The 27,790-nt window shown below is 51.4% G+C and overlaps 2 protein-coding genes across 3 annotated transcripts in view; one reads left to right on the top strand and one right to left on the bottom strand.

Moving 5' to 3' along the window:
* Nucleotides 1–1,409, top strand: part of KIF9 (kinesin family member 9) — a 97,836-nt gene extending 96,427 nt beyond the window's left edge. The window contains exons 20-21 of the mRNA XM_083186553.1: nucleotides 297–401; nucleotides 1,238–1,409. Of these exons, the coding sequence (XP_083042679.1) occupies nucleotides 297–401; nucleotides 1,238–1,345 (213 nt within the window). The 3' untranslated portion in view covers nucleotides 1,346–1,409. The remainder of the gene's footprint in view (nucleotides 1–296; nucleotides 402–1,237) is intronic.
* Nucleotides 1,410–7,410: 6,001 nt separating this feature from the next.
* Nucleotides 7,411–27,790, bottom strand: part of LOC146079886 (tubulin delta chain-like) — a 46,255-nt gene continuing 25,875 nt past the window's right edge. For both annotated transcript variants that reach the window (XM_083186569.1, XM_083186570.1), the window contains exons 4-11: nucleotides 26,805–26,866; nucleotides 26,584–26,721; nucleotides 26,366–26,507; nucleotides 25,994–26,179; nucleotides 25,281–25,376; nucleotides 12,837–12,912; nucleotides 10,019–10,160; nucleotides 7,411–8,055 (exon numbers count right to left, since the gene is read on the bottom strand). In XM_083186569.1, coding sequence (XP_083042695.1) covers nucleotides 7,820–8,055; nucleotides 10,019–10,160; nucleotides 12,837–12,912; nucleotides 25,281–25,376; nucleotides 25,994–26,179; nucleotides 26,366–26,507; nucleotides 26,584–26,721; nucleotides 26,805–26,866 — 1,078 coding nt within the window. In that variant the 3' untranslated portion in view covers nucleotides 7,411–7,819. The remainder of the gene's footprint in view (nucleotides 8,056–10,018; nucleotides 10,161–12,836; nucleotides 12,913–25,280; nucleotides 25,377–25,993; nucleotides 26,180–26,365; nucleotides 26,508–26,583; nucleotides 26,722–26,804; nucleotides 26,867–27,790) is intronic.

A 27,790-nucleotide genomic window follows, 5' to 3' on the forward strand; every position in this document is an offset into this window, starting at 1 on the left:
GGACAGCCCTGGGCTTCAGCCTTGGACAGGTGAAGCCTGGAGGTGGAAGACCCCCATATTTGGGGAACCAGAACCGGCTCAATGAGCCCAGGGCTGGTTATGCTAGGGGATGTGAGCCCACACAGTTTTGTTGTTACTAAATACCGCACACTTCATGTATTAAAAAAAAAAAAAATATCGCCCTTTTTAGTTACCAAAAATCTCACTAAATCGCATGCGAATTCCGACTTTGTCTTAAAAAATCCCGCCCTATTACATCTTGCCTCTTATGTCATACTCTGTGTGGTGTCCTGCAGGGTGAAGACGATCAGGAGAGATATGACAAACTTCAACAGGAGATATTAATGGGGATTCCAGGATCTCTCCCATTCCATAGGGCCAGAATCAGCTCCGATCACAAGGTGTGTATTAGGGCTCTCTCTGCACATGTTACATCTGCCCCCTGCAGTGCAGCATGGTGTCACCCAGGTGCTCAGTTACTGGCTGCTTCTGCATGTAGCCCACACATAACTCTCTGCACATGTTACATCTGCCCCCCTGCAGTGCAGCATGGTGTTACCCAGGTGCTCAGTTACTGGCTGCTTCTACATTTAGCCCCCACACCGGCTGAGCAGCTTTATCCACACACTGTAATGTAGCTCTGAGCTAGGACACGCCCCTCCCACACCTACCTCTCTGCACATGTTACATCTGCCCCCTGCAGTGCAGCATGGTGTTACCCAGGTGCTCAGTTACTGGCTGCTTCTGCATGTAGCCCACACATAACTCTCTGCACATGTTACATCTGCCCCCTGCAGTGCAGCATGGTGTTACCCAGGTGCTCAGTTACTGGCTGCTTCTACATGTAGCCCCCACACCTGCTGAGCAGCTTTATCCACACACTGTAATGTAGCTCTGAGCTAGGACACGCCCCTCCCACACCTACCTCTCTGCACATGTTACATCTGCCCCCTGCAGCGCAGCATGGTGTTACTCAGGTGCCCAGTTTCTGGCTGCTTCTGCATGTAGCCCACACATACCTCTCTGCACATGTTACATCTGCCCCCTGCAGTGCAGCATGGTGTTACCCAGGTGCTGACTTTATGCTCCTACCTCAGACTCACCCCTACTGTATTTTCTACACAGTGATATTAGGGATGAGGGTTTCCCATGTCCTAGATGCCAGCTGTACGCTGAGTAATTATAGAGTCGGAGTCATTCTGCCTCGGTGTAATAACGTATACTCTCATTACCACAGCACAATTACAGCCGCGCCATGGCTCATCTTCCCCCCACCAAGAAGAAAGCCGGGGTGATAACCAGCGGTGTGAGGAACAAGCAGCCCTCTGCTCTTACAGCACTGTAACACCACAGACCCTCCACTAGGGGCGCTCTGCCCATGTACTATAATAAATGCGTACAAAGTCTCACTACAGTCTGTGTCTCCGGTCATTGCTGTTGTGTTTAGTTCTGTATACCCTGTACCGTTCTAATGTGTGCTATATGTGTGGGGCTGCGTACCACTTGTGGCACCTTATAAATAATAACGTGTGAGCTCACTCAATGGAGGAACTTTTAACTTCAATACAACTGAAGCAGATGCGGCCCTGTGGCCCCTGATGTCCTCGAAGAAAGAGATTTACCGGGTAAGACATAAATCTAATTTTATTCTTTGGGAGACGTCAGGGGCCACAGGGATGACAGTGGGACATCTTAAAGCAGCCACCTAAGGGTGGGGGCACACCTGGGCTGCAGCCAGTACACTCTGACACATTTGCCTCACAGGACTCGGCATTTGGCCAAACGCATAGAAGCGTAAGGAAGTATTAGCAGATGACCAAGTCGCAGCCCTGCTAAGTTGCTCTGCTGTTGCAACGCCTGTAAGAGCCCAAAACGCACCCACAGACCTCATGGAATGAGCCCGGACCTCCGCAGGAACCGGGCGGAAGGTGCCCAAGTAAGCCTGCTTGACAACCTCTCAGCCATTGGGCAATAGTCTGCTTGGTAGCAGGCCAACCCCTCTTCTGAAATCCATAGAGGACAAAGAGAGTCCGATTTCCGAAGAGCCTTAGTGCGGCGCACATAGATGAGCAAAGCACGGACCACATCCAGGGAAGACTGCTCAGGAGAGGCATCCGCTCGCTAAAAGGTGGAGACCACAATCTCCTGGTTGACATGAAACAGACACCACCTTGGGGATGTGTGAAGGAACAGTACTAAGAACCCGCCCTATCAGGATGGAAGATCAGGAAGGATGACTGACAGGACATAGCTGACAGACACCCACCGGGCCGAAGCAACAGGAAAACTGTTTTCCACGTAAACCAGCAAAGGTCCACTGACCTTAACGGTTCAAACGGGGCCCCAAGGACCAGTGAAAGATCCCATTGAGAAACCAGGGAACAAAGGGAGGTTGGATATGCAGGACACCCTGCATGAACGTGCATACATCCTGTAATAATGCAACCTGCGGAACAGGATGGATAGAGCAAAAATTGTACTTTCAAAGAAGACCAGCACAATCCGGCCTCCAAACCCTTCTGCAAGAACGACAGAATCCTGGCCAATCCTGGGTTGTGAGACTTGGACCCGTACAGGGTGACCTGGTGATTGTGGCATGCTGCAATCAAATCTACCTCAGGTCTGCCCCAATTTTGCACCAACATCTGGAACACTTCCGGATGGAGTGCCCATTTGCCGGCATCGCTGGAGTCTGATGGCTGAAAAAAGTCTGCTTCCCAATTGAGGACCCCCAGGATAAAGATCGGTGTGAGAGCCGGGATCTTCCCCTCTGACCATTGAAAAATGCGGGTGGCCTCTGCCATAGCCACCTGACTCAGAGTACCCCTGGTGGTTGACATAAGCCACAGTTGTCGCGTTGTCCGTCTGGACTTGCACAGGGTGACCTCAGAGTCAAGGTTCCGCCAGGTGGAGGGCCTGCAGGACTACTCTCAGTATGAGGACATTGATCAACAGCAGGGATTCCTGTGCATTATACCTTCATGCAGGCATTGATGGACACCCACCTGAGGGAGAGGAGACATCGGTCTGAAGAGTCCTGCGACGTACCTCTGGCAGGTAGATACGCTGATGAACAGTATCCAACTGGACCCGCAGATGGATCATGGCCTGAGCTGGAAGCATAGAAGACTTGGGCCAATATAGGATCCAGCCATGACGTTCTAGGACCTCTACCACCTTGGCCAAGTGTGCCTGGAGAACCACTGTGCCAGGGTTAGCAGGTCATCCAGATACAGAAGTATCCGGATGCCCTGATTGCGAAGTCTGCTGCCCATTACTGACATGATGTTCATAAAATACCTTGGGTGCTGTGGATAGGCCGAAAGGCAGAGCCTGAAACCAGAAATGACGGTCCTGCAGTGCGAACCGCAGAAACCGTCGATGTTCCATTTTGATGGGGATATGCAGATACGTGTTATGGAGTAGCCTTTGGAGTCCACATCTTGAACCTAGGCATCTGTCGTTGATTCCAGCCAGACGTCTGAAAACCGCAGCAGGCGACCCCCACCCTAGGATCCCCCAGGTGGAGTGCTGGCCCAGGGACATTTACCCTTGGCCTTGGAGGACTTTGTGGGCTGGGCTCTCGGAAAATAATGTTCCCTACCCCTGCCCTGGAAGTGAAGGGACTGGAAAGCAGCACGGGGACATGGAGTAGGGGTGGACAGTGAGATAGCTGCCTTGGAAGCAGCCACCATAGCCACAATGTTGTCCAGCTCTGACCCAAATAAAAGGGAACCCTCAAACGGAAGTGCTTCTAGGGTTCTCTTAGAATCAGAATCCACCTTCCAGGAGTGAGACCAATGTGCTGCCACAGCCAAGGCGGACATGCCGGAGGTAAGGGTAGCTGCATCAAGTGCAGCCTCCCCTAAATAGTGTGTGGCCTGATGTATGTCAATAGTAGGCAACAGGTCATCTGCACTACCCCACTGCAACAGTAGCTGCAAGGGCGTGAGTCTATTCCACCATGGCCTTAGCCACCCAAGCAGATGCCAGGGTAGGCCGAGCCACCACCCCGGACATGGTATAAATGAGCTTAAGGAAGTTCTCCAACTTCCGATCAGCTTAAGGGACGTAGTTGCTATAGGGAAAGTACAGGATCACACGATCCTAGCTACATGTGCCTCCACCCTGCAGGCTGTTTCCAAGCGGACCCTATCCTCCTGAGGGAGGGGGAAAAGGGTGGCAAACAGTTTAGGAAGCGTAAATTTCCTCCAAAAGGATATCCTCCAAGTCCTTAGACTAAAGGTCCAAATACATGCTGCGATAAGCAGCGTGCAATGCGACGCGATGCGCGTTCCCGTGGGCATGGCACAGTACAAAAAGAATGTGGTGAAAATACTTTTTGTACTGCCCGTGGATCGCATCGCACGTAAATCGCATGCATTACAATACGATCTGCCCGATAACGCGTCGCGTTGCATGATGCTATCGCAGCGTGTATGGGGACCTTTAGGGAATACAGTCAGTTTGGGAAGTTTAAAAGTAGTTCCCAAGGACCAGGGTGGTCCAGCTGGGTCCTGTACATTTAAGACCTTTTTAACTGCTATTACCAAGGCCCTACATCAGGCATGTCAAACTCAAAATGCCAGCTGGGCCAAATAATCAAGGTCTAAGTCTTGTATGGACCGCAAGAAAAAAAAAAAAGTCCTATATACAATTTTCAAAGGGTTATTATAAAAACTATATTATATATCATTGTTTATTTAGCCTTCAAATTCACATTCTGACACAGAGAATAAGCCGAAATTCACATCGTGACACAGGGATTGTCAGCTGACACCTAACACACCAGAAATTACAAGTGGTGTCAAACTTATGGCCCTCCAGCTGTTGTGGAACTACATGTCCCAGCATGCCCTGCCACAGTTTTAGCAATCCATTATATAAAATCTGTGGCAGGGCATGCTGGAACGTGAAGTTCCACAACAGCTTGAGGGCCATGATTTTGACACCTCAAAAGCAAGCTATGCCCACCAACCTTACAATTAGGGTCAAGAGTGTTACCCCCCCCCCACCCACCCCACCTGCAGGAGATTTCCTGCCCTCTGCCTTCGGCCGCCAGAAATCAGCACCATCCGCCCCTCTGCCTTCAGCCGCCAGAAATCAGCGCCGTCCGCCCCCTGCCTTCAACCGCCAGAAATCCTTCCCTCCCTATGGCCGACTGCCTGCCTCCACCGACTCCTCCGCCAGATTTAAGCGCCGTCCGCCCCTCTGCCTTCAGCCGCCAGAAACCAGCTCCATCCGCCCCTCCGCCAGAAATCCTTCCCTCCCTATGGCCGACTGCCCGCCTCCACCGACTCCTTTGGCACCTGATGTGTAAGCACTGCTGGAACCCGGGCTTCAGAAGAAACTTCAAGCCCCATCAGCAGCCCATGAAGCCCGTTCCCAGCAGCATTTTCACAGATACAAGCACTGTCAGCCTGTGGGCCACAAAAGTGGGCGGCTGGGGCAGCGAGTTTGACATGCCTGCCCTACATCAAGGCATGACAAGGGGTCGCCCCTTGGGGCATCGTCGTCGTCATCATCATCACCCCTGTCATCATCATCACCCCTGTCGTTAACTAGTTGCCCCTCCTCATCCTCCGAATCCGCTATGCTATGCGGGGAGAGTTTTGCCTCATAAGTCGCGGTGCCAGGTCGCGGTCCCCCAAGTGCCCGGGGCCAGCCACTGTCACACACCCATGAGTGGTGTGCGGCTGCCGGGTGATGGAGCAGGAGCGCAGGTGTCTAAGAGACCCCCACCACGGCTGCCCTGTCACGGACTACATGTCAGTGGTGCATGTTGACTCCTGCCAGCCCTGAAAAAAACTGTGTTGTCTAGGTTGGAGTGGCAATTATCAACAAGGCAAAACTCTGCTTTGTAAATGAATGCCGCGATTGGTTGGCATCCCACACCTGCAGCAACCTCGACCCCTACAACATATGACCCCGATCTCTTTCTATGTGCTCAGTAAGCATTAATTCTCTGCCACCGGCCGCGACTCAGCCGCACTAAGAAGACCAGAGCACATCTTATTCCCATCATAGACGCGGCACAACCCCACTCACAGTGTGCCAGAGATGCCGGGCTCTACCCACACTAGAATTAGTTTTAAACACATGACTTGCAGATGACGCACCACGGAACATTGAGTGAGAGAAAGGCGCACTTCTTGCACAGCGACAGACACACATAAATGTACAGATTTAAAGGTGCATGTGCAGTACGGCTGCCAGTGATTGACACTGCCACTCACAGGCAGCAATGATGGCTGTTACAGGTGAGGGAGAACCCGGGATCCCTATCCAACTGTGGAGATTTCCTGCCCTCTTGCTCGGACCTGAGGCCACTTATGCGACCCCGTGGTTCAGGCAGCCAGCTGATGGTGTCGCAGTTGATCCGATGAGGACACAGCTGGGACCAGTAACGCAGCCGGAGGCATGACGCTGTATTACCATATTACTGCTATCATGGCTGCCTCCATGTAAACTCCTCTGTCCACATCAGAATCTGGAACATTCTTCCTGTGATATTCTGTGACAATGCAGAGGTCAGGAGTCTGGTTATATATAGCGACAAAGTACAACAAGCATGGCCTCCTCTCCTCCAGCAATATCTAGAGCGCAGAAACCTCTGCATGCTGCCATTATGTACCTAGCATGGCATCTGACTGCCCTGGTATCACAGCTGCCCAGTCAGGTGCCTCCCACCCCCGCAGCATCCATATGTTCCTCTGTGTAATCTCTTATTCATGAAGGTGACCTTGTTCTGCAGGATAAAGTACTGAGCTGATCTAACAGGATCTGCCCCCCGGCAGAGGCCGTATAGATCCGTACACGCAGGACCTGGATCAATAACTCTGCACGACCTGTCAGCTGGGGAGAGGTGAGAATTCCCCCGGCACACTGTGCATCTTACTGTGATCTAGTAGTATCCATGCCGAAGGACCACTTTATTTATAGCGTGCCTTCTACAATAGAACTCAATGCACTTAATACGGTATGAAAACGATGGACATAGCACAGAGGATTAGATCTGCATGTGACACCGAGATCGTGGTGATACTACAACAGGTGAGGCAGTTAGGTCATCAGTTGCTGGGATTATTTATCCCACCCACGCAGGCTCCAGGTGTGGCGGCCATGTTGGGCGCACTACAGGGGATCACACTGGGCAGAACAGGTGATACATGGAATCGATGACAAATAATGGGAGAGACGGAATTACTCGGTGCAGGCCTTGCCGTTTCCTCAGAGCCACGCATCGTACATGCTGCACGGAGCACCAGGCACAGCGGCCATGTTGGGTGCGCTACTCTGGTTACGGAGAACAAATAAGAGCTACTTGCAGATAAGATACACAAGGATGACATGGACAGTGACCAATAGGAATACTGCTGCGTAAATCATTGATAAAAGGACAACACACTATTAAATAAAAATATTTTAATCATCCTATTAAAATGAACGGTATAAAAAAAAATGAATAAATATTTCCTGCATGGACAATGAGAAATGGACACGGTAATATTATTAGCAGCAGCGTCAGTCGTACTGAGCAGGGACAGAAATTGGCTTCAATTCTCAGAACATGGAAATCCGCTTCCTCTCAGCTTCCCAGAACTTTCCCGGGAATTGGCAAGAAACATGAAACGCATTCTGAGCGGCGGTAATAACGCCGCGTTACCTAATTACTGGCATGGGAAACAAAGAAAGGACGAACCTTCGGGTATATAAAAATCATAAATAAATAAAACCAGTCTGTGCGGTGTTAGGAGTGAGTGACAGGCACATACGTGTATCACAGTCATGTCCTCTATAATGGAGGTATAAGGTGGGGTCACTGCTCCGCCAGGCCACGGTACTCATTCACCACTGAGTGCAGAGTATCGAACGCCCCATGGAAGTCGCCGTCTTCGCAGCCGTATCTCCGGTACCAGTGCAGATAGGCCCCTGCATCGTACATGGTGCGAGCTTTGTGCAACACACCACTCATCAGCTCGGTTGCACTGGAGTGATTGGCGCAGACTGTCAGCGAATGGCTGTGACATGAGGGGTCCAGGATATTCTGGGGGTCTACGGAACATTAGAACACAAAGTATGTAACCCATTGACTCATAATAATACATCTGACACTGCAAGTGATGCTCATAATACACAAACAAGATGCGTCACTGTAAGACGGGATGGGCCTTGTAGTTCCACAGCAGCTAGAGCGTTACAGAGATAGTATAAATCATATAATAACAGGCGATCCTGCAGTATCTGGCACTGGGAAGAGAGGATATTTCACAGTAATTTAAATGAATAAGATGAATCTATATTCATGTATATATATGTAAAGGTGAAAAAATAGAGAGCGCCACACACCTGGGAAATTTTTAGTTAATAGAAAATATTTTACTAAATATAAAAATCAAATACATATAAAAACAATGACAACAATATAATAAATTCAGCTCCTTATAAAATAGGGAAATGATCAAGATTTATCATCGGTAAGTCAGACTCCGCTCCAAACATATGCCTGATTTATTGAAGAGACAGAGCTCTATGAAGTGGTATCGCGTTAAATGAGTTCTTTCAAATAAATGTTAGTTCATTTGTAGTGAAATGACAAAGATTAGCGTGCCACTAAGTGTCCAATGACATAAGGTTTTTTCAATATTTAGTAAGGTGAGGGACCCTCAAAAGAATTTCTGCTCATACTACCTCTGTAGTTTAAGATGAATTGCCTCTCATATGCCTGCGGTCGCCAGGAGATGTTTTGTTCTTCCGTGCGGCTCAAACTACAACCCGCTAGGACGGTCAGCCGTGAACGGCGTGCCGCCGATGGATTGAGCAGGGAGTGAGCCCGCACTGACCTGATATGAATTTCCAGGTGCTCCGTTGAAGGCTTCCAGAGTTTAGCAGGTGCGAGGTCCACTTTCGCTGGATCGCGATGGTACGATTTTAGAGCGGCTGCTCGTAGTGACAGGCAGTCTGGGTAGAGAGATGGCAAGGTAGTCAGTGCCTTGCAAATATTCCTTGACGCGTTTCTCCGCTGTGGAACAATAGCGGTTTCATCAGAAGGGGATGAAACCGCTATTGTTCCACAGCGGAGAAACGCGTCAAGGAATATTTGCAAGGCACTGACTACCTTGCCATCTCTCTACCCAGACTGCCTGTCACTACGAGCAGCCGCTCTAAAATCGTACCATCGCGATCCAGCGAAAGTGGACCTCGCACCTGCTAAACTCTGGAAGCCTTCAACGGAGCACCTGGAAATTCATATCAGGTCAGTGCGGGCTCACTCCCTGCTCAATCCATCGGCGGCACGCCGTTCACGGCTGACCGTCCTAGCGGGTTGTAGTTTGAGCCGCACGGAAGAACAAAACATCTCCTGGCGACCGCAGGCATATGAGAGGCAATTCATCTTAAACTACAGAGGTAGTATGAGCAGAAATTCTTTTGAGGGTCCCTCACCTTACTAAATATTGAAAAAACCTTATGTCATTGGACACTTAGTGGCACGCTAATCTTTGTCATTTCACTACAAATGAACTAACATTTATTTGAAAGAACTCATTTAACGCGATACCACTTCATAGAGCTCTGTCTCTTCAATAAATCAGGCATATGTTTGGAGCGGAGTCTGACTTACCGATGATAAATCTTGATCATTTCCCTATTTTATAAGGAGCTGAATTTATTATATTGTTGTCATTGTTTTTATATGTATTTGATTTTTATATTTAGTAAAATATTTTCTATTAACTAAAAATTTCCCAGGTGTGTGGCGCTCTCTATTTTTTCACCTTTACATATATATACATGAATATAGATTCATCTTATTCATTTAAATTACTGTGAAATATCCTCTCTTCTCTTGCTACTATAGTCAATCTCCAGATTTGCATTTGGGAGCAGCCATATTACTATTCGACCCTTTAGGAAAATCTTTTGAATACCTTCATGTGTATAGATCAAAAGGTGGAGCAATTTTCTAATTATCTGCGCCTGATTGTTTCTGTTGTTTTATATAGTATCTGGCACTGACCTGTCCAGCAGTGGGTGGGGGAAGGGTTCCAGGGAACGCAGCGATACGCCTGGCGCAGCTTTAGCAGCACAGAGTCGCGGGACAGCATGAAGGAGTAGTCCTGGGAGTTCCGGGCGACGGCCAGTAAAGACAGGCTGTGATGCTGAGAGACAGTCAGCTAAGGAATGTACAGACAGACACTGGCCTACAGTTACAGTGCTGGGATCTAGCAGTTTGACCCACACACATACTCATATAACACATACACACATTCACGTATAAAACACGCATGCAGAGAGAGATTCGGGTGAGTGTGTTCAAACTGAAAATCTAAATCGCAGTGTAAAGGTGCCCATACATGGTACAATTATTGTATGCAATTTGGACTAGATCGCATCACATCACATACGTTTTACAATGTAATGAGAAGTGCAGCGTATACTTTTTATGCTGTGTGATGCGATGTGATGTACCGCATATGGGCACCTTAAGAATAAAGCAGCCAGTATTTACCCTGCACAGAAACAACATAACCCACCCAACTCTAACTCTCTCTGCACATGTTACATCTACCCCCCTGCAGTGCAGCATGGTTTTGTCCATCTGCTACTGGGAACATAGCCGTAGCACACCCACCCACATATAATACATATTACATACAGTATATAGAGCTATAACCAGTGCAGAGCGATGTGTGACAGACAGAACATTGCCTTAAGCACAGTTTGGTAAATACAGTAATTCCGGTATTTCTTAGAACAGTGCATCCTATGTGCTCATTGGACCTGGAATTAGCTCCAAGCATTGCAAATCCCTGCACATTTGGGTTTTCTGACCATTACAGAGACCACAATAATAAGCTTTGCCAGCAGAGGAATACTGTATCTCACTTTGCTAAATGTCCAAATATGTCCTAACTAGTGTGCCAGATCAAAGCAAAAGCTTCGCAAGCTGGTAAGGTAGCTAACGTGAGAGAGAAATAGATGTAGTTTTACTTGCTGCCAACATATGGCAGTGTTTCGGTGACACACAGACATTAGACATATATATAGATCAGTGGTGTAAAACTCACGGCCCTCCAGCAGATGTGGAACTACACATCCCAAGCATGCCCTGCCACAGTTTTAGCAATCCATTATATAAAATCTGTGGCAGGGCATGCTGGGACGTGCAGTTCCACAGCAGCTGGAGGGACATGCGTTTGACATCACTGGTATAGATGATATGTGCATATAGCTGGATAAGATGTGAGTGTTAATAGAATAGTGTCAGTGTGAGTGTTAATAGAATAAGCAGAAACTAAAACTGCATGTAAGACATGATTGCGTGCGGCGGTTATTAGTCTGATATAGCCCCGAGAGCTATATGCTCTCAATATTGGGTGATCTGTTAATGTGTCAATAAATAATGACCAGCGCGTGAACATTTAGTATTCAACAGGTTGGGGGCTCGTCCGGGATACATAGATTCACCTTGTTTGAACTCATATGGCCCTTTTACTGGTTCACTCGCAAAGCCAAATTCCTTCTCAAATGGACAAAACCACTTGCACTGCAAGGGGGCAGATTTTACATGTGCAGAGAGAATTAGATTTTGTGGGTTTTACTATAAAGTGAGATCTATATTGCAGTGTAAAAAGTAGGCAGTCAGTAATTTCCCTGCACAGAAACAATATAACTCACCCAAATTGAATTCTCTCTGCAAAAGTTACATCTGCCCCCCCCCCAGGTGAAGCAGATTGAGGGCCGATATCTGCAAAATAACTTTTGTACCTACAGGTGGCTCAGGAACACATTCATACCTGGTTGCTAGGCGGCTAACAGGTTAACACGGCCCCTCAATGCAAGCCCCCTGCCGTCCGAATCACTTTGCAGGGCTACAAACGGATGTGGGTAAGTTACCATCAAATGATTTCTCCTCCTCTGCCCAGCGCTCGCGGCCATCGTATGGCTCAGGAGTCACTCCGCAGCTGCTTGTAGTGATGCAAAATGAGGGCAGGTGCCAACGTCATCCACCCACCACAAGCGGGCAGGGGAATGCCTGCCAATCATTTCTATAGGCACACTCATGAAACGCTGGGGGTTCAAACAGGAACGCCCTCTGCCTGGCAATCAGGCTGCGAACACCCTGGTGAAGCACTAGCAGCTGGGGCCTACGCATTCACATTCGCACCATTGGTGCAAATATTCCGGTCACTTCTACTGGCCAAAGACACTTGGAGGGTGACATTAAAGACACAGAAAGACGTATGTGCATTTCTAGGCACGTCACAATCTGCAGACTATGGATAACAGGGTTTTCTTCAATAACTCTTCCCTTACAGCAATTCATTTTTCAGGATAAACCTCAAATGGTAATGGTCACAGACACAGTGTCAGGTGCTGGTAAGTATCGGTCTGGTTAACAATGGTCAGTCTGGGGACCGAAGGTACAAGATAATATCAGACTGGTCACTAATGGTCTGTCTGGGTGCTGATGGTACAGGGTAATATCGGACTGGTTATCAATGGTCAGTCTAGGATCCGATGGTACAGGGTAATATTGGACTGGTTATCAATGGTCTGTCTGGGTACTGATGGTACAAGCCGATGGTCGGTCTGAACACCGATGGAGCAGGTTGATATTGGGCTGAGTACCAATGTTCAGTGCGGGAACTGATGGTACAAGCTGTTATCGGACTGGTTACCAATAGTCGGTCTGGAACCAACGGTAACAGGTAATAATCGGACTAGTTAACAATGGTCGGTCTGGGTACAGATGGTCGGAGCTGATATCAGGCTGGGTACCATATTAGCCAGAAATGGCATACAGCGTTACCGGGAAATCAGCATAAGGATACAAGATGTCCATGCGGATCAGCGCGCGGAACGCTCTGCACAACTGCACTGGTCACTTTATCCCAGGAGGCCGGGCCCCTGCGGAATACAGAAAATGGTGAAGGGAAAACTGCTTAGAGCAGGGCTGGGCAACACCGGCCCTCCAGATGTTGATGAACCCAGCATGCGTTGCATCAGTTTCAGCATGGCCACATAGCAAAACTAATGCAAAGCATCCTGGGATGTGTAGTTGTGAGGACCCCGGGACTTATGCCTCTTGCATAGCCCCCGCTGGGTCCTTCCGAGTTCCAATGATCGCACAGGAATACACAATAGCAAAGGTACAAAAGTATTACCTTTATTTTACACACGGGTTATACATGTAAAATCAGCAATTACAGTCTATATACATTATATACAGAAAGGCCATCAGTATTAGTCACGTTATCAGAACCTTACCACGTTACCTTCAGATTAAGCTCAGATGGGCAGGACACGCTAGTCCATGACTCCCAGCGCTGACTCTCATTCACATCTCTCTTCTCCCCTGCAAACCCCAACTTACATCCCAAAGGCACCCCTCTCCCCCTCCCTCAGGAATTCTTAACCCTTCCTATGCTGGGTGCAGTTGCATGAATGTAACAGGGTCTCCTATTACCTGTCCAGGGGCTGATTAACTCACTCCGTTCATCTGGCTTTGAAGCTTGTGTATGTGAGGGATTTCACACCTTCATGTACACAGATCTCTTCTCTGGAGACTGACCCTGGTGTTATCCATCCTTTAGCTTCTTGTTATTTGGGGGGGAAGTGTATGTCTCTGCCACTACCTGTTGTCTCTGTTACTAAACAGCCTATAAAGAGGCCCTTTGATCCCTGAACCAAAAACTATACACAAACTGACCAGATTCTAATCTAAGCGTTTGGTCACTTCTAGCCGGACCATTTGTCTCCACATATACAGTTGCATTATTTGAGTAATATACATTTGGGAAGACTGCCATAATTAACTTCATAGTCACAAATCCCTTATTCATGATACCATCGCAGTTTACTAAGAACAGGACCAGGACGTAACCACGGGCAACGCTGATCCTCCCTCCCAGTTTCTCCTGTGCCCAGAAAACTATCTTCTTGCCTTCATATGCATATGTAACAGTATGGGATAAAGTATACAACGCTTTGGGAAGGTATTACAGTCATTTACATAACATGAGGGAATATTTCCCTCCAGTAGCACACATACTCAGCCTAATGGAATAACCTGTTTGGATTATTCAGTATAACATCCTATTATTGTCCAACATACAGCCCTGTGATGTCCCCTGTATACAGCAGTCTGGGGAACACAGCTCAGATATGAATACAGTCAGTGATAATATCCGATTATCACCAGCATTTTGCGATTCTCTTGCTGAAGCGCAGAAAGAGGCGGGAGAACAACATATGACAGCAAGGGGCGTGGCCTGGTTTCGTCACAGTAGTTCATTAACATCTGGAGGGCCGGTGTTGCCCAGCCCTGGCTTAGAGGGTAATCCCACCTGGTGACAAGCCAACCCCCATCCCCCCTAGCATTACTACCTCATTACCTCTGCACTGGAAGGGGCCCCTATTCCCTATGTCAGGGTCCCAGGACGGTCCTAGTGGGGTGATGGCTGAAGCTGGGCTTGTGGACATTGGTGACGGTGGTAACATGAGAATGGCCAACACAGGGCTCTGCTTGTGGCCTACTTATACCAGCTTCAGGACATTATAAGATGATACTTCTGCCCCACAAGCAGGAATGCCCATGTCTGGGGTGCCACCACTGCCCGCTGCTGTACAGTCCCCTACCCGCAGATGGCATGACACTAGTCTTTTCTTGCTAGCATCAGAGGCCTAAGGGGGTTATTCAGACCTGATCGCTGTTGTGTGATTTTGCAAGGCGACCGATTATCAAATGACTGTGGGATACAGCGCGCATGCATGGCGCCAAACAGCAAGAAAAAATGGGATTTGTGTACTTACCGTTAAATCCTTTTCTCCGATTCCACAGGTGGCACTGGAGATCTACAGTGGGGAATAGAGGGCGACCACTAGGAGCTTGGGCACTATAAAAAAATTACACAGAGTGGCTAGCTCCTCCCCTCTACTTCCCCCTACCCGGCAGTCTAAAGAATGTGCCCGGAGGAGGCTGGAAGATGCAACATACTTCCGAGAGGAGGATCACCAACCACATACAACATACATTCTAGAAATCGTAGAACAGAAGAATATTAGAAAATTCAGTCAAACAGAGACAACCAAACACTTGAATAGAACAGAGGCCTTTGTAGACAACTTCGAATGACCCTGTGATAACTGTAATGAATACCAGAAGACCTTTAAAAGGTAGCAGCGCCGGGAGGGCGTCCAGTGCCACCTGTGGAATCGGAGAAAAGGATTTAACGGTAAGTACACAAATCCCATTTTCTCCTTCATCCACCAGGTGGCACTGGAGATCTACAGTGGGGACGTCCCAGAGCTCCCATCCCGGGTGGGAAGGCGCTGAGATCTTTCCAACACTGCCCGGCCAAACTGGGAAGCTTGAGCCGCAAAAGTATCAAACCGGTAAAATTTGATAAATGTTCTATGTCCCGACCAGGTGGCGGCCCTACACAATTGAAGTACCGACACGCCTCGGGCAGCCGCCCATGAAGGGCCTACAGACCTTGTAGAGTGTGCCGTAATCGTCGGAGGAGGCACCTGAGATGCCGTCAGGTATGCCTGTCTGATTGCAAGACGAATCCACCTGGCTAAGGCCTGCTTGGAGGCCGGCCAACCTCTTTTGGACATGTCATAAAGAACAAATAGAGAATCAGTCTTCCTCAGGGAAGCTGTCCTGGAGGTGTAAATTCTGAGGGCCCTTACCACATCCAGGTATTTTGAATCACTGGAGTCCTCTGTAAACGCAGGCACCACAATGGGCTGGTTTATATGGAAAGAGGACACCACCTTTGGGAGGAAGGATGCCTTCGTCCGTAATTCTGCTCTGTCCTCATGGAAAACCAGGAAAGGCGGGCGGCATGATAATGCGCTTAAGTCTGAAACCCGCCTAGCTGACGCTAACGCCACAAGAAGAACTGTTTTCCAGGTTAGATATTTTAACTCCACTTCTTCCAACGGCTCAAACAGTGGAGACTGAAGGAAAGAGAGAACTAAATCTAGATCCCATGGTGAGGTGGGATTTCGAAAAGGTGGTTGAATCCTCAACACTCCCTGGAAAAAGGTCTGCACCTGAGGTAGTAGTGCTATCTTCCTCTGGAAATAGATGGAAAGTGCCGAAACTTGGACCTTCAGGGATCCCAGGCGTAATCCTGCTGTGAGACCCGCCTGGAGAAAGAGCAGCAGACGCGGCAGTTTAAAGTATCTAGGTGATACTTGACGGCTCTCGCACCACGAAATGTATGCCCTCCATATACGATAGTAATGAATGGAGGTGACTTCCTTCCTTGCTCGTAACATAGTAGGAATCACTGCTGAAGGAATCCCGGCTCTTCTTAGGATTGACCTCTCAGTAGCCAGGCCGTCAAATGAAGCCGCTGTAAGTCCGGATGGACGAAGGGACCTTGTGACAGCAGGTCTTGTTGTAGCGGTAGAGGCCACGGCTCGTCTACCAGTAGAGCTGTGAGCGTGGTGTACCACGACCTGCGAGGCCAGTCCGGTGCTATTAGCAGCACCGTGACTGGTTCTCTGCGAATGCGCTGAAGAATCCGCGGTAACATCGGAAATGGAGGGAAGATGTAAACAAACTGGTAATGCCAGGGCATCGTGAGTGCATCTACCCCCTCTGCTGCCGGATCCCGTGTCCGAGCACAGTATCTCGGAAGCTGGTGGTTGTTGCGGGAGGCCATCAGGTCTATTTGTGGACAACCCCAGCGATGGATCAGACTCTGAAAAACCTGCTGATGAAGCTTCCATTCTCCTTGGTGAATGTTGTGACGACTGAGGTAGTCCGCTTCCCAGTTCTCTACTCCCGGGATGAAAACTGCTGAAATTGCTCTGAGGTGTTCCTGTGCCCAGAGTAATATTCTGCTGACCTCCTTCATTGCGGTCCGACTGCGTGTTCCTCCCTGCTTGTTTACATATGCCACTGCTGTGGCATTGTCGGACTGTACTCTGACGGCTCTGTTTTGAAGCAAGTCTGCCGCCTCCAGCAATGCGTTGTATATTGCTCTGAGTTCTAGGATGTTTATCGGGAGTAAGGCTTCCAGAGGGGACCACAGACCCTGGAACTGATGTTCGAGTACGACTGCCCCCCACCCCCGGAGGCTGGCATCCGTGGTGAGAATCGTCCAGTCCCATATTCCGAATCTTTTTCCTTGATTGAGATTTTGTGAATTGAGCCACCACGCCAATGATAGGCGCGCCCGAGGAGATAGAGTTATTCTCCGATGGAGCGTGAGATGGGAACCTGACCACTGATTGAGTAGGCAGAGTTGAAGAGGTCTTGAGCGAAACCGTCCGTATTGAATCGCTTCGAATGTTGCTACCATTTTTCCCAACAGACGGACGCACAGGAAAACTGTGACCCGTCTGTGTTGTAGCACCAACCGGACCAGGGCTTGAAGTGACGCAATCTTGTCCTCTGGCAGGAAGATCTTCTGTTGGACTGTGTCCAGCATCATTCCGAGGAACAGTAACCTCTGTGTTGGCTGGAGTTGAGATTTCTGATAATTGAGCATCCAGCCGTGGCGTATCAGTATCTCCTGTGTACGCTCTATGTTGGAATGAAGGATGGCTGCCGACGGCGCCTTCAGAAGCAGATCGTCGAGATATGGCACTATCGAAATCCCTTGGGATCTGAGAAGTTGCATCATCACCGCCATGATCTTTGTAAAGATCCGGGGTGCCGATGAAAGTCCGAAGGGTAGAGCTTGGAACTGAAAGTGATCGTCTCTGATGGCGAATCTTAGAAACGCCTGATGAGGCGGCCAAATTGGTATGTGCAGGTAGGCGTCCTTGATGTCTAAGGACACCAAGAACTCCTCCGGCTCCAAACCTGCTATGACCGACTGTAACGATTCCATTCTGAACTTCACCACTCTCAGGTAAGGGTTGAGATGTTTCAGATTCAGAATTGGACGTGTGGAGCCGTCTGGCTTCGGCACGAGGAAAAGGGTCGAATAAAAACCCTGAGTTCTCTGCTCCGGCGGGACTGGGATGATTACGCCCATTCCCCTGAGCTTGTGAACTGCCTGCAGGAGGGCTGTTGCTTTGTCTGGAGAAGCTGCCAAACCGGTTGTGAAAAATCGGTTTGGGGGCTTCCTTTGAAAGTCTATCCTGCAACCGTGGGTCACAGCTTCTGTGACCCAAGCATCCTGACAGGATAGACTCCAGACCTGATGATAGAGACGCAGCCGCGCCCCCACCCTGGAGTCTCCTGAGTGGGGCTGAGGTAAGTCATGCTGCTGGCTTTGGGGCCGGCTTGGGGTCCTGGGGAGCTGCGGAAGCAACACCTCTACCCCGACCTCTGTAACCTCTGCCACCCGAGAGGCCACCCCTCGCGCGGCCCCGGAACCTTGCCGTAGGGCGAAAGGACCGAAAGGACGGTCCCTGAAAGGGCCTTCTAGGCGGAGCGGGAGGCGCTGCGGAAGGTAAGAAAGATGACTTCCCCCCTGTGGCCTGGGAAATCATCTTGTCTAATTCTGGTCCAAATAGACACTCCCCCTGAAAGGGCAGTGCCTCCACTGCTCTTTTGGATTCCGCGTCTGCCTGCCATTGGCGTAGCCAGAGGGCTCTGCGGGCCGAAATGGACAGAGCGGAGATGCGGGACGCCAAAACACAAACATCCGAAGATGCTTCTACCAGATAAGCAGCGGCTTCTTTAATGTGGTCCGCTAAGGCCACTAACTCACCAGTTGCGGGATCATCGCCGAGATTTTCCTGAATCTGGGTTGCCCAGGCCTCCATTGCCTTGTTCACCCAACATCCCACTTGTGCAGGACGTTGAATCAATCCCGCCGCCGTGTAGATGTTCTTAAGAGTGTTCTCAAGTTTTTTATCAGAAGTTTCCTTCAACGAATATGTTCCCGGTATCGGGAGCACTGTCTTCTTAGAGAGACGGGAGACCGATGTATCCACGGCCGGTGGGGTCTCGCATAATTTCCTACTGTCTGCAGGAAAAGGATATGCTGTTAGAAACCTGTTAGAGACCTGGAAACGTTTATCTGGATGAAGCCATGCATCCCTTAAATGTTGATCTAATTCCTCAGATACGGGGAAAGCGGCCGCCTGCTTGCGACGCTTGCCAAACATCTGAGGGCGATCTGGCAGAGTAATTTCGTCGTCTACCCTTAGGGTTGACTTCACCTTAGCGATGAGGTCTTCTAACCCCTGAGAAACCGGCTCAGGAGCTGGTTGTACCTGTACCAAATCCACCGGGTCAGTGTCAGGATATTGACCCTCCTCGAGGTGAGGCATGTCATCGTCTGACCCATATGTGTGAAATCTATCAGTGAGCAGATTGCGCTCATTAGGCAAGCTGGGCGGAGCTATTGGGTCCGCATCCCTAGGGTTAAGTGCCCTAGTTAATGATTCCACTGCTGAGGTTAATTCAGCCTGTTGGGACCTAGCGGTCTCTCTATCCTTATGAGAGGCTGATATTTCAGCAGATAAATGTGAAATCACTTGTGTCAATTGAGAAGCCCACACAGGGACCTCCTGCTGGGGTGCAGTCGGGGAGTCAGAACATTCTACACAAAGTACTGCTCCTTCCACCTGCGGGGTGAATTTATCCTGACATCTTTTACATGTCACCTTTTTTGTAGAACCCCCAGCCATAATCACTCTTACAGATAAAGTAAAGTATAGCAAGAATCAGTGTAGAACAGGTAGGGTGAGACAGAGGAGAATGAGCACCCACCAGTCAGATCTGCCCCCAGCGATAGAAACCTGCAGGGCTCTGACAATAATTTGACACAGCCCTTGCTCGCTAGCCTTACCTCTATCACCCCACTGTATACTCACAGACCTGGGTGATAAGAGGTCCTCGGTAGGGCTGTACACACTCCCAGCGGCAGGACGCGGCTAAGCAGTGCTCCGGAGCTGCAGTAATGGCGCCGGTGTGAGGAGAACGCAGGGGAAGCTGGGAAATCCTCCCGCGCGCCATAGCTCCGCCCCCCGACTACAGCGCGCTTAATAACGCCGCTGTGTATAGCACCGCCATTACGCCCGGCCCCCCCTTGATAGCAGGGAGCCGGGCTCTACTCACCCTGCCTCGCTGACCGGTGGCGGTGGGCTGTGCGGACCGGACGCGGCCGCAAGCGACGGCGTCCAGTCACTCTGGGACGGTGGTCCCAGGAGCCGGGGACCCCACGCAGACCGCAAGCAGTGGCGTCGGGGTCCCCTCCGGCAGCTCCCACGACGCAGACAGGCAGCCGGCAGACGCTGCCTGTCTGTCCTCAGTGTATAAAGTTGAATAATTAACATATATAAAATAAAAAAAATCTTCATTTGCCCTGCGAGGGCAAACTGTTGCACCCAGCTCCCCGGGCACATTCTAAGACTGCCGGGTAGGGGGAAGTAGAGGGGAGGAGCTAGCCACTCTGTGTAATTTTTTTATAGTGCCCAAGCTCCTAGTGGTCGCCCTCTATTCCCCACTGTAGATCTCCAGTGCCACCTGGTGGATGAAGGAGAAAGCTGCATTTTTTTTTTAAATTCACAATCCGACCGCGATTTGACTGATCGGAAGTCGCTGTTTCTGGGTGTCACACAGCCATTTTCGGGGAGGGTCTGTGACATCAGCATGTCTCTGTGGAAGCGTCCGGGTTCCGCTCACTTGCACAGACTGGGAAATCATTAGATGGTGAGTGAGCGGTCAATGTATTTGCAGAACAGCTATCGTTTCACAAGCCACACACACTGGCTTCCCCGGGGGCGGGATTTCACTCTGTCCGGACGGCATCTATCTAATCACACGGCTCTGCAACTTCACCCAACAGCGATCAGGCCTGAATTAGGCCCCAATTTGGGGCATTTGGGAGCAGATATCATAGAAGTGCTACTGCCCCTCCAACTCTATGGTACCCAGAGTCAGATTACCACAGCTCGACTACCAGCGAGTGCTTCCTAGATTACATCACACTGGCAAAGTGACGCTAGTCGCACCTCGCTCTCCCGGCAGTTGCGCCAATCACCTCTCCCCAGTACGTACGAGTCATTACTGCGCCACCTATCCTGATGCAGAAACAGAGGTGCCTCTCCCGGCAGCTGCGCCAATCGCCTCTCCCCAGTACGTACGAGTCATTACTGCGCCACCTATCCTGATGCAGAAACAGAGGTGCCTCCCCCCCCAGCTGCGCCAATCGCCTCTCCCCAGTACGTACGAGTCATTACTGCGCCACCTATCCTGATGCAGAAACAGAGGTGCCTCCCCCCCAGCTGCGCCAATCGCCTCTCCCCAGTACGTACGAGTCATTACTGCGCCACCTATCCTGATGCAGAAAAGGAGGTGCCTCTCCCGGCAGCTGCGCCAATCACCTCTCCCCAGTACGTACGAGTCATTACTGCGCCACCTATCCTGATGCAGAAACAGAGGTGCCTCTCCCGGCAGCTGCACCAATCGCCTCTCCCCAGTACGTACGAGTCATTACTGCGCCACCTATCCTGATGCAGAAACAGAGGTGCCTCTCCCGGCAGCTGCGCCAATCGCCTCTCCCCAGTACGTACGAGTCATTACTGCGCCACCTATCCTGATGCAGAAACAGAGGTGCCTCTCCCGGCAGCTGCGCCAATCGCCTCTCCGCCAGTACGTACGAGTCATTATTGCGCCACCTATCCTGATGCAGAAACAGAGGTGCCTCTCCCGTCAGCTGCGCCAATCGCCTCTCCCCAGTACATACGAGTCATTACTGCGCCACCTATCCTGATGCAGAAACAGAGGTGCCTCTCCCGGCAGCTGCGCCAATCGCCTCTCCCCAGTACATACGAGTCATTACTGCGCCACCTATCCTGATGCAGAACCAGAGGTGCCTCTCCCGGCAGCTGTGCCAATCGCCTCTCACCAGTACGTACGAGTCATTACTGCGCCACCTATCCTGATGCAGAAACAGAGGTGCCTCTCCCGGCAGCTGCGCCAATCGCCTCTCCCCAGTACGTACGAGTCATTACTGCGCCACCTATCCTGATGCAGAACCAGAGGTGCCTCTCCCGGCAGCTGTGCCAATCGCCTCTCCCCAGTACGTACGAGTCATTACTGCGCCACCTATCCTGATGCAGAACCAGAGGTGCCTCTCCCGGCAGCTGTGCCAATCGCCTCTCACCAGTACGTACGAGTCATTACTGCGCCACCTATCCTGATGCAGAAACAGAGGTGCCTCTCCCGGCAGCTGCGCCAATCGCCTCTCCCCAGTACATACGAGTCATTACTGCGCCACCTATCCTGATGCAGAAACAGAGGTGCCTCTCCCGGCAGCTGCGCCAATCGCCTCTCCCCGGTACGTACGAGTCATTACTGCGCCACCTATCCTGATGCAGAAACAGAGGTGCCTCTCCCGGCAGCTGCACCAATCGCCTCTCCCCAGTACGTACGAGTCATTACTGCGCCACCTATCCTGATGCAGAAACAGAGGTGCCTCTCCCGGCAGCTGCGCCAATCGCCTCTCCCCAGTACGTACGAGTCATTACTGCGCCACCTTTCCTGATGCAGAAACAGAGGTGCCTCTCCCGGCAGCTGCGCCAATCGCCTCTCCCCAGTACGTACGAGTCATTACTGCGCCACCTATCCTGATGCAGAAACAGAGGTGCCTCTCCGGGCAGCTGCGCCAATCGCCTCTCCCCAGTACGTACGAGTCATTACTGCGCCACCTATCCTGATGCAGAAACAGAGGTGCCTCTCCCGGCAGCTGCGCCAATCGCCTCTCCCCAGTACGTACGAGTCATTACTGCGCCACCTATCCTGATGCAGAACCAGAGGTGCCTCTCCCGGCAGCTGTGCCAATCGCCTCTCCCCTAGTACGTACGAGTCATTACTGCGCCACCTATCCTGATGCAGAAACAGAGGTGCCTCTCCCGGCAGCTGCGCCAATCGCCTCTCCCCAGTACGTACGAGTCATTACTGCGCCACCTATCCTGATGCAGAAACAGAGGTGCCTCTCCCGGCAGCTGCGCCAATCGCCTCTCACCAGTACGTACGAGTCATTACTGCGCCACCTATCCTGATGCAGAAACAGAGGTGCCTCTCCCGGCAGCTGCGCCAATCGCCTCTCCCCAGTACGTACGAGTCATTACTGCGCCACCTATCCTGATGCAGAAACAGAGGTGCCTCTCCCGGCAGCTGCGCCAATCACCTCTCCCCAGTACGTACGAGTCATTACTGCTCCACCTATTCTGATGCAGAAACAGAGGTGCCTCTCCCGGCAGCTGCGCCAATCGCCTCTCCCCAGTACGTACGAGTCATTACTGCGCCACCTATCCTGATGCAGAAACAGAGGTGCCTCTCCCGGCAGCTGCGCCAATCGCCTCTCCCCAGTACGTACGAGTCATTACTGCGCCACCTATCCTGATGCAGAAACAGAGGTGCCTCTCCCGGCAGCTGCGCCAATCGCCTCTCCCCAGTACGTACGAGTCATTACTGCGCCACCTATCCTGATGCAGAAACAGAGGTGCCTCTCCCGGCAGCTGCGCCAATCGCCTCTCCCCAGTACGTACGAGTCATTACTGAGCCACCTATCCTGATGCAGAAACAGAGGTGCCTCTCCCGGCAGCTGCGCCAATCGCCTCTCCCCAGTACGTACGAGTCATTACTGCGCCACCTATCCTGATGCAGAAACAGAGGTGCCTCTCCCGGCAGCTGTGCCAATCGCCTCTCCCCAGTACGTACGAGTCATTACTGTGCCACCTATCCTGATGCAGAACCAGAGGTGCCTCTCCCGTCAGCTGCGCCAATCGCCTCTCCCCAGTACATACGAGTCATTACTGCGCCACCTATCCTGATGCAGAAACAGAGGTGCCTCTCCCGGCAGCTGCGCCAATCGCCTCTCCCCAGTACGTACGAGTCATTACTGCGCCACCTATACTGATGCAGAAACAGAGGTGCCTCTCCAGGCAGCTGCGCCAATCACCTCTCACCAGTACGTACGAGTCATTACTGCGCCACCAATTCCGGATGCAGAACCAGAGGTGCCTCTCCGGGCAGCTGCGCCAATCGCCTCTCCCCAGTACGAACGAGTCATTACTGCGCCACCTATCCTGATGCAGAAACAGAGGTGCCTCTCCCCAGTACGTACGAGTCATTACTGCGCCACCTATCCTGATGCAGAAACAGAGGTGCCTCTCCCGGCAGCTGCGCCAATCACCTCTCCCCAGTACGTACGAGTCATTACTGCGCCACCTATCCTGATGCAGAAACAGAGGTGCCTCTCCCGGCATCTGCGCCAATCGCCTCTCCCCAGTACGTACGAGTCATTACTGCGCCACCTTTCCTGATGCAGAAACAGAGGTGCCTCTCCCGGCAGCTGCGCCAATCACCTCTCCCCAGTACGTACGAGTCATTACTGCGCCACCTATCCTGATGCAGAAACAGAGGTGCCTCTCCCGGCAGCTGCACCAATCGCCTCTCACCAGTACGTACGAGTCATTACTGCGCCACCTATCCTGATGCAGAAACAGAGGTGCCTCTCCCGGCAGCTGCGCCAATCGCCTCTCCCCAGTACGTACGAGTCATTACTGCGCCACCTATCCTGATGCAGAACCAGAGGTGCCTCTCCCGGCAGCTGTGCCAATCGCCTCTCCCCAGTACGTACGAGTCATTACTGCGCCACCTATCCTGATGCAGAACCAGAGGTGCCTCTCCCGGCAGCTGTGCCAATCGCCTCTCACCAGTACGTACGAGTCATTACTGCGCCACCTATCCTGATGCAGAAACAGAGGTGCCTCTCCCGGCAGCTGCGCCAATCGCCTCTCCCCAGTACGTACGAGTCATTACTGCGCCACCTATCCTGATGCAGAAACAGAGGTGCCTCTCCCGGCAGCTGCACCAATCGCCTCTCACCAGTACGTACGAGTCATTACTGCGCCACCTATCCTGATGCAGAAACAAAGGTGCCTCTCCCGGCAGCTGCGCCAATCGCCTCTCCCCAGTACGTACGAGTCATTACTGCGCCAGCTATCCTGATGCAGAACCAGAGGTGCCTCTCCCGACAGCTGTGCCAATCGCCTCTCCCCAGTACGTACGAGTCATTACTGCGCCACCTATCCTGATGCAGAACCAGAGGTGCCTCTCCCCAGTACGTACGAGTCATTACTGCGCCATTGATCCCAATTTGCTGAATGCATGATGGAGAAGGACGCAGATTACACATCACCAGATCCGATGTTTGAAGCTTACTCATACAGTATAGATATTTATTAATTAGGAGATTGGAACCGTATGGTTCCTTTAAGCCCTAAACAAAGCTGTGGTTCAGCAAGGTGTGCAGGGCCCTGCGAGGGGTTAATCAGCTCTCACCCACCTGCTGCGGACTTGGGACGTGTGGAGGAATTTCATGGTGGACATGGGACACAGAGTCCGGAGGAGCTCCCAGGGTTCCAATCCGATGCTCACTGAGCTGTTGCAGAGAAACAGTCTATGTAAACAGGCCTCAGACAGGAATTGTTAGTACATCTCACGTAGTCTCTGGCATGTAAGGGATCGCACACAAGCAGCGGATTGGCGTTACTAGAACATATACACATAGGATTGTATATATATTTTATATCTTACACTCTGGACCTTATTCTGGTGCAGCAAATTGCTTATTCACCGTCCCGTTCACACCTAGCAGTGCGGGGGGGGGGGGGGGTTTGGTGAGGGGCTGCGCACATGGAAATGGCCAGCGGTTCATGGGTGTTCCCGTGTAAATGCGCCGGTGATGTGGGTGCGGGGGGGGGGGGGAAGGCGGGCACCTGGCGTCAGCTGCCCGCCCTCTTCCCATAAAGGGAGCCTGGACATCTAAGACACCAGAGATCTGCGAGTGATTGGACGGTGACCATCGAATGATTTTGTCCCCGCATGCCAGCCTGCAGATGGAGGCCTATGCTAAATACCCATTCGCATGCGTGCGAGCAGGGGCGGGCATATATGACACGCAAAGCAGCAGATTTAGCAGCATTGCGTGTCAACCAGAATCACCCCCTCTGTAACGCTGTGCTACAGAGGGGCCGCTAGTGGCGCAAGAGGCGGTACCTTCTCGTCTTGAGGGAGTACACTGGATACAGGAGGCCGGCCACGCAGGAGGCAATGTGTGTGTTCATGGAGGTGAGGGACACAGATGGCGGCAGGCCAGACATGCTGCACGTCTTCTTCTCACCAGCAGAGGCCGCTCTCTTCATCACCTCATCATTGTGGAAGAGGAGGACTCCATCGCAGAACCTGATAGAGGGGACACAGGTCAGCATGGATGTCACTTCCCTATGGGAACATCTCCTAACCGGCAGCCCCGACGTGTATCAGGCGACTGATTATCTGTTATACGGTAAATAAGTAGCCAGTCGCCTCAATCCAGCGACTTCTCCCCAAACCCCAACACGATGCTCCTATCCTGAGATCCTGCCTCACCTCTGCAACCAGGCCAGGCACAGCAGCGAGTTATAATGCTGGAGGGGGGAGTCACCCGTCTGGTGGGGGGCCGCAGTGACAGACAGGATGTAGCCCGCAGGGTAGGTGTCTCGGATCTCCTCACACAGGCGGGATCCCAGTCCTGAGGACGATATATACCATACACAATGAGCCTATGTACTATTCCTCCACAGAGGACACCCCTTCCCCATACATACCAGAGCCGGTACCCCCGCAGAGGCTGTGCAGGATCACTGTGCCACTATAACAGTCTCTCCGTTCCACCTCCTTGCGGACACTCTCCATGGTCCTGTCCAGCAGACTCTTCTCCGCGCTGCCACCGACGCCTTGGTATCCTGAGGACACAATGGAGAAGCTACCAACATAATAATGGATCCGACTCAGGTATGGGATGATCCAGGCGTGATTGTGCCCTTACCATAGGCCCAGTTGTTCCCTCTCCCTCTTTGTCCCACAATGATATTGGCGTCTCGGAAATATCTGCAGATAACACAAGCCATCAGTGTAGAACTCCCGCAGCCCGGCCACCTTACCAATACGTCACACATACCCTAACACATGCCATCAGTGTACAACTCCCACAGCCCGGCCACCTTACCAATAAGTCACACATACCCCAACACAAGCCGTCAGTGTACAACTCCCACAGCCCGGCCACCTTACCAATAAGTCACACATACCCTAACACAAGCCATCAGTGTACAACTCCCACAGCCCGGCCACCTTACCAATAAGTCACACATACTCCAACACAAGCCATCAGTGTACAACTCCCACAGCCTGGCCACCTTACCAATAAGTCACACATACTCCAACACAAGCCATCAGTGTACAACTCCCACAGCCCGGCCGCCTCAGCAATAAGTCACACATACCCTAACACATGCCGTCAGTGTACAACTGCAACTCCCACAGCCCGGCCACCTTACCAATAAGTCACACATACCCTAACACATGCCGTCAGTGTACAGCTGCAACTCCCACAGCCCGGCCGCCTCAGCAATAAGTTACACATACCCCAACACATGCCGTCAGTGTACAGCTGCAACTCCCACAGCCCGGCCGCCTCAGCAATAAGTTACACATACCCCAACACATGCCGTCAGTGTACAGCTGCAACTCCCACAGCCCGGCCGCCTCAGCAATAAGTTACACATACCCCAACACATGCCGTCAGTGTACAGCTGCAACTCCCACAGCCCGGCCGCCTCAGCAATAAGTCACACATACCCTAACACATGCCGTCAGTGTACAACTCCCACAGCCCGGCCGCCTCAGAAATAAGTCACACATACCCTAACACATGCCGTCAGTGTACAACTCCCACAGCCCGGCCGCCTCAGCAATAAGTCACACATACCCCAACACAAGCCATCAGTGTACAACTCCCACAGCCCGGCCACC

This window comes from Crinia signifera, chromosome 5 (assembly GCF_055691185.1).
Source record: "Crinia signifera chromosome 5, ASM5569118v1, whole genome shotgun sequence".
Lineage (NCBI taxonomy): Eukaryota > Metazoa > Chordata > Amphibia > Anura > Myobatrachidae > Crinia > Crinia signifera.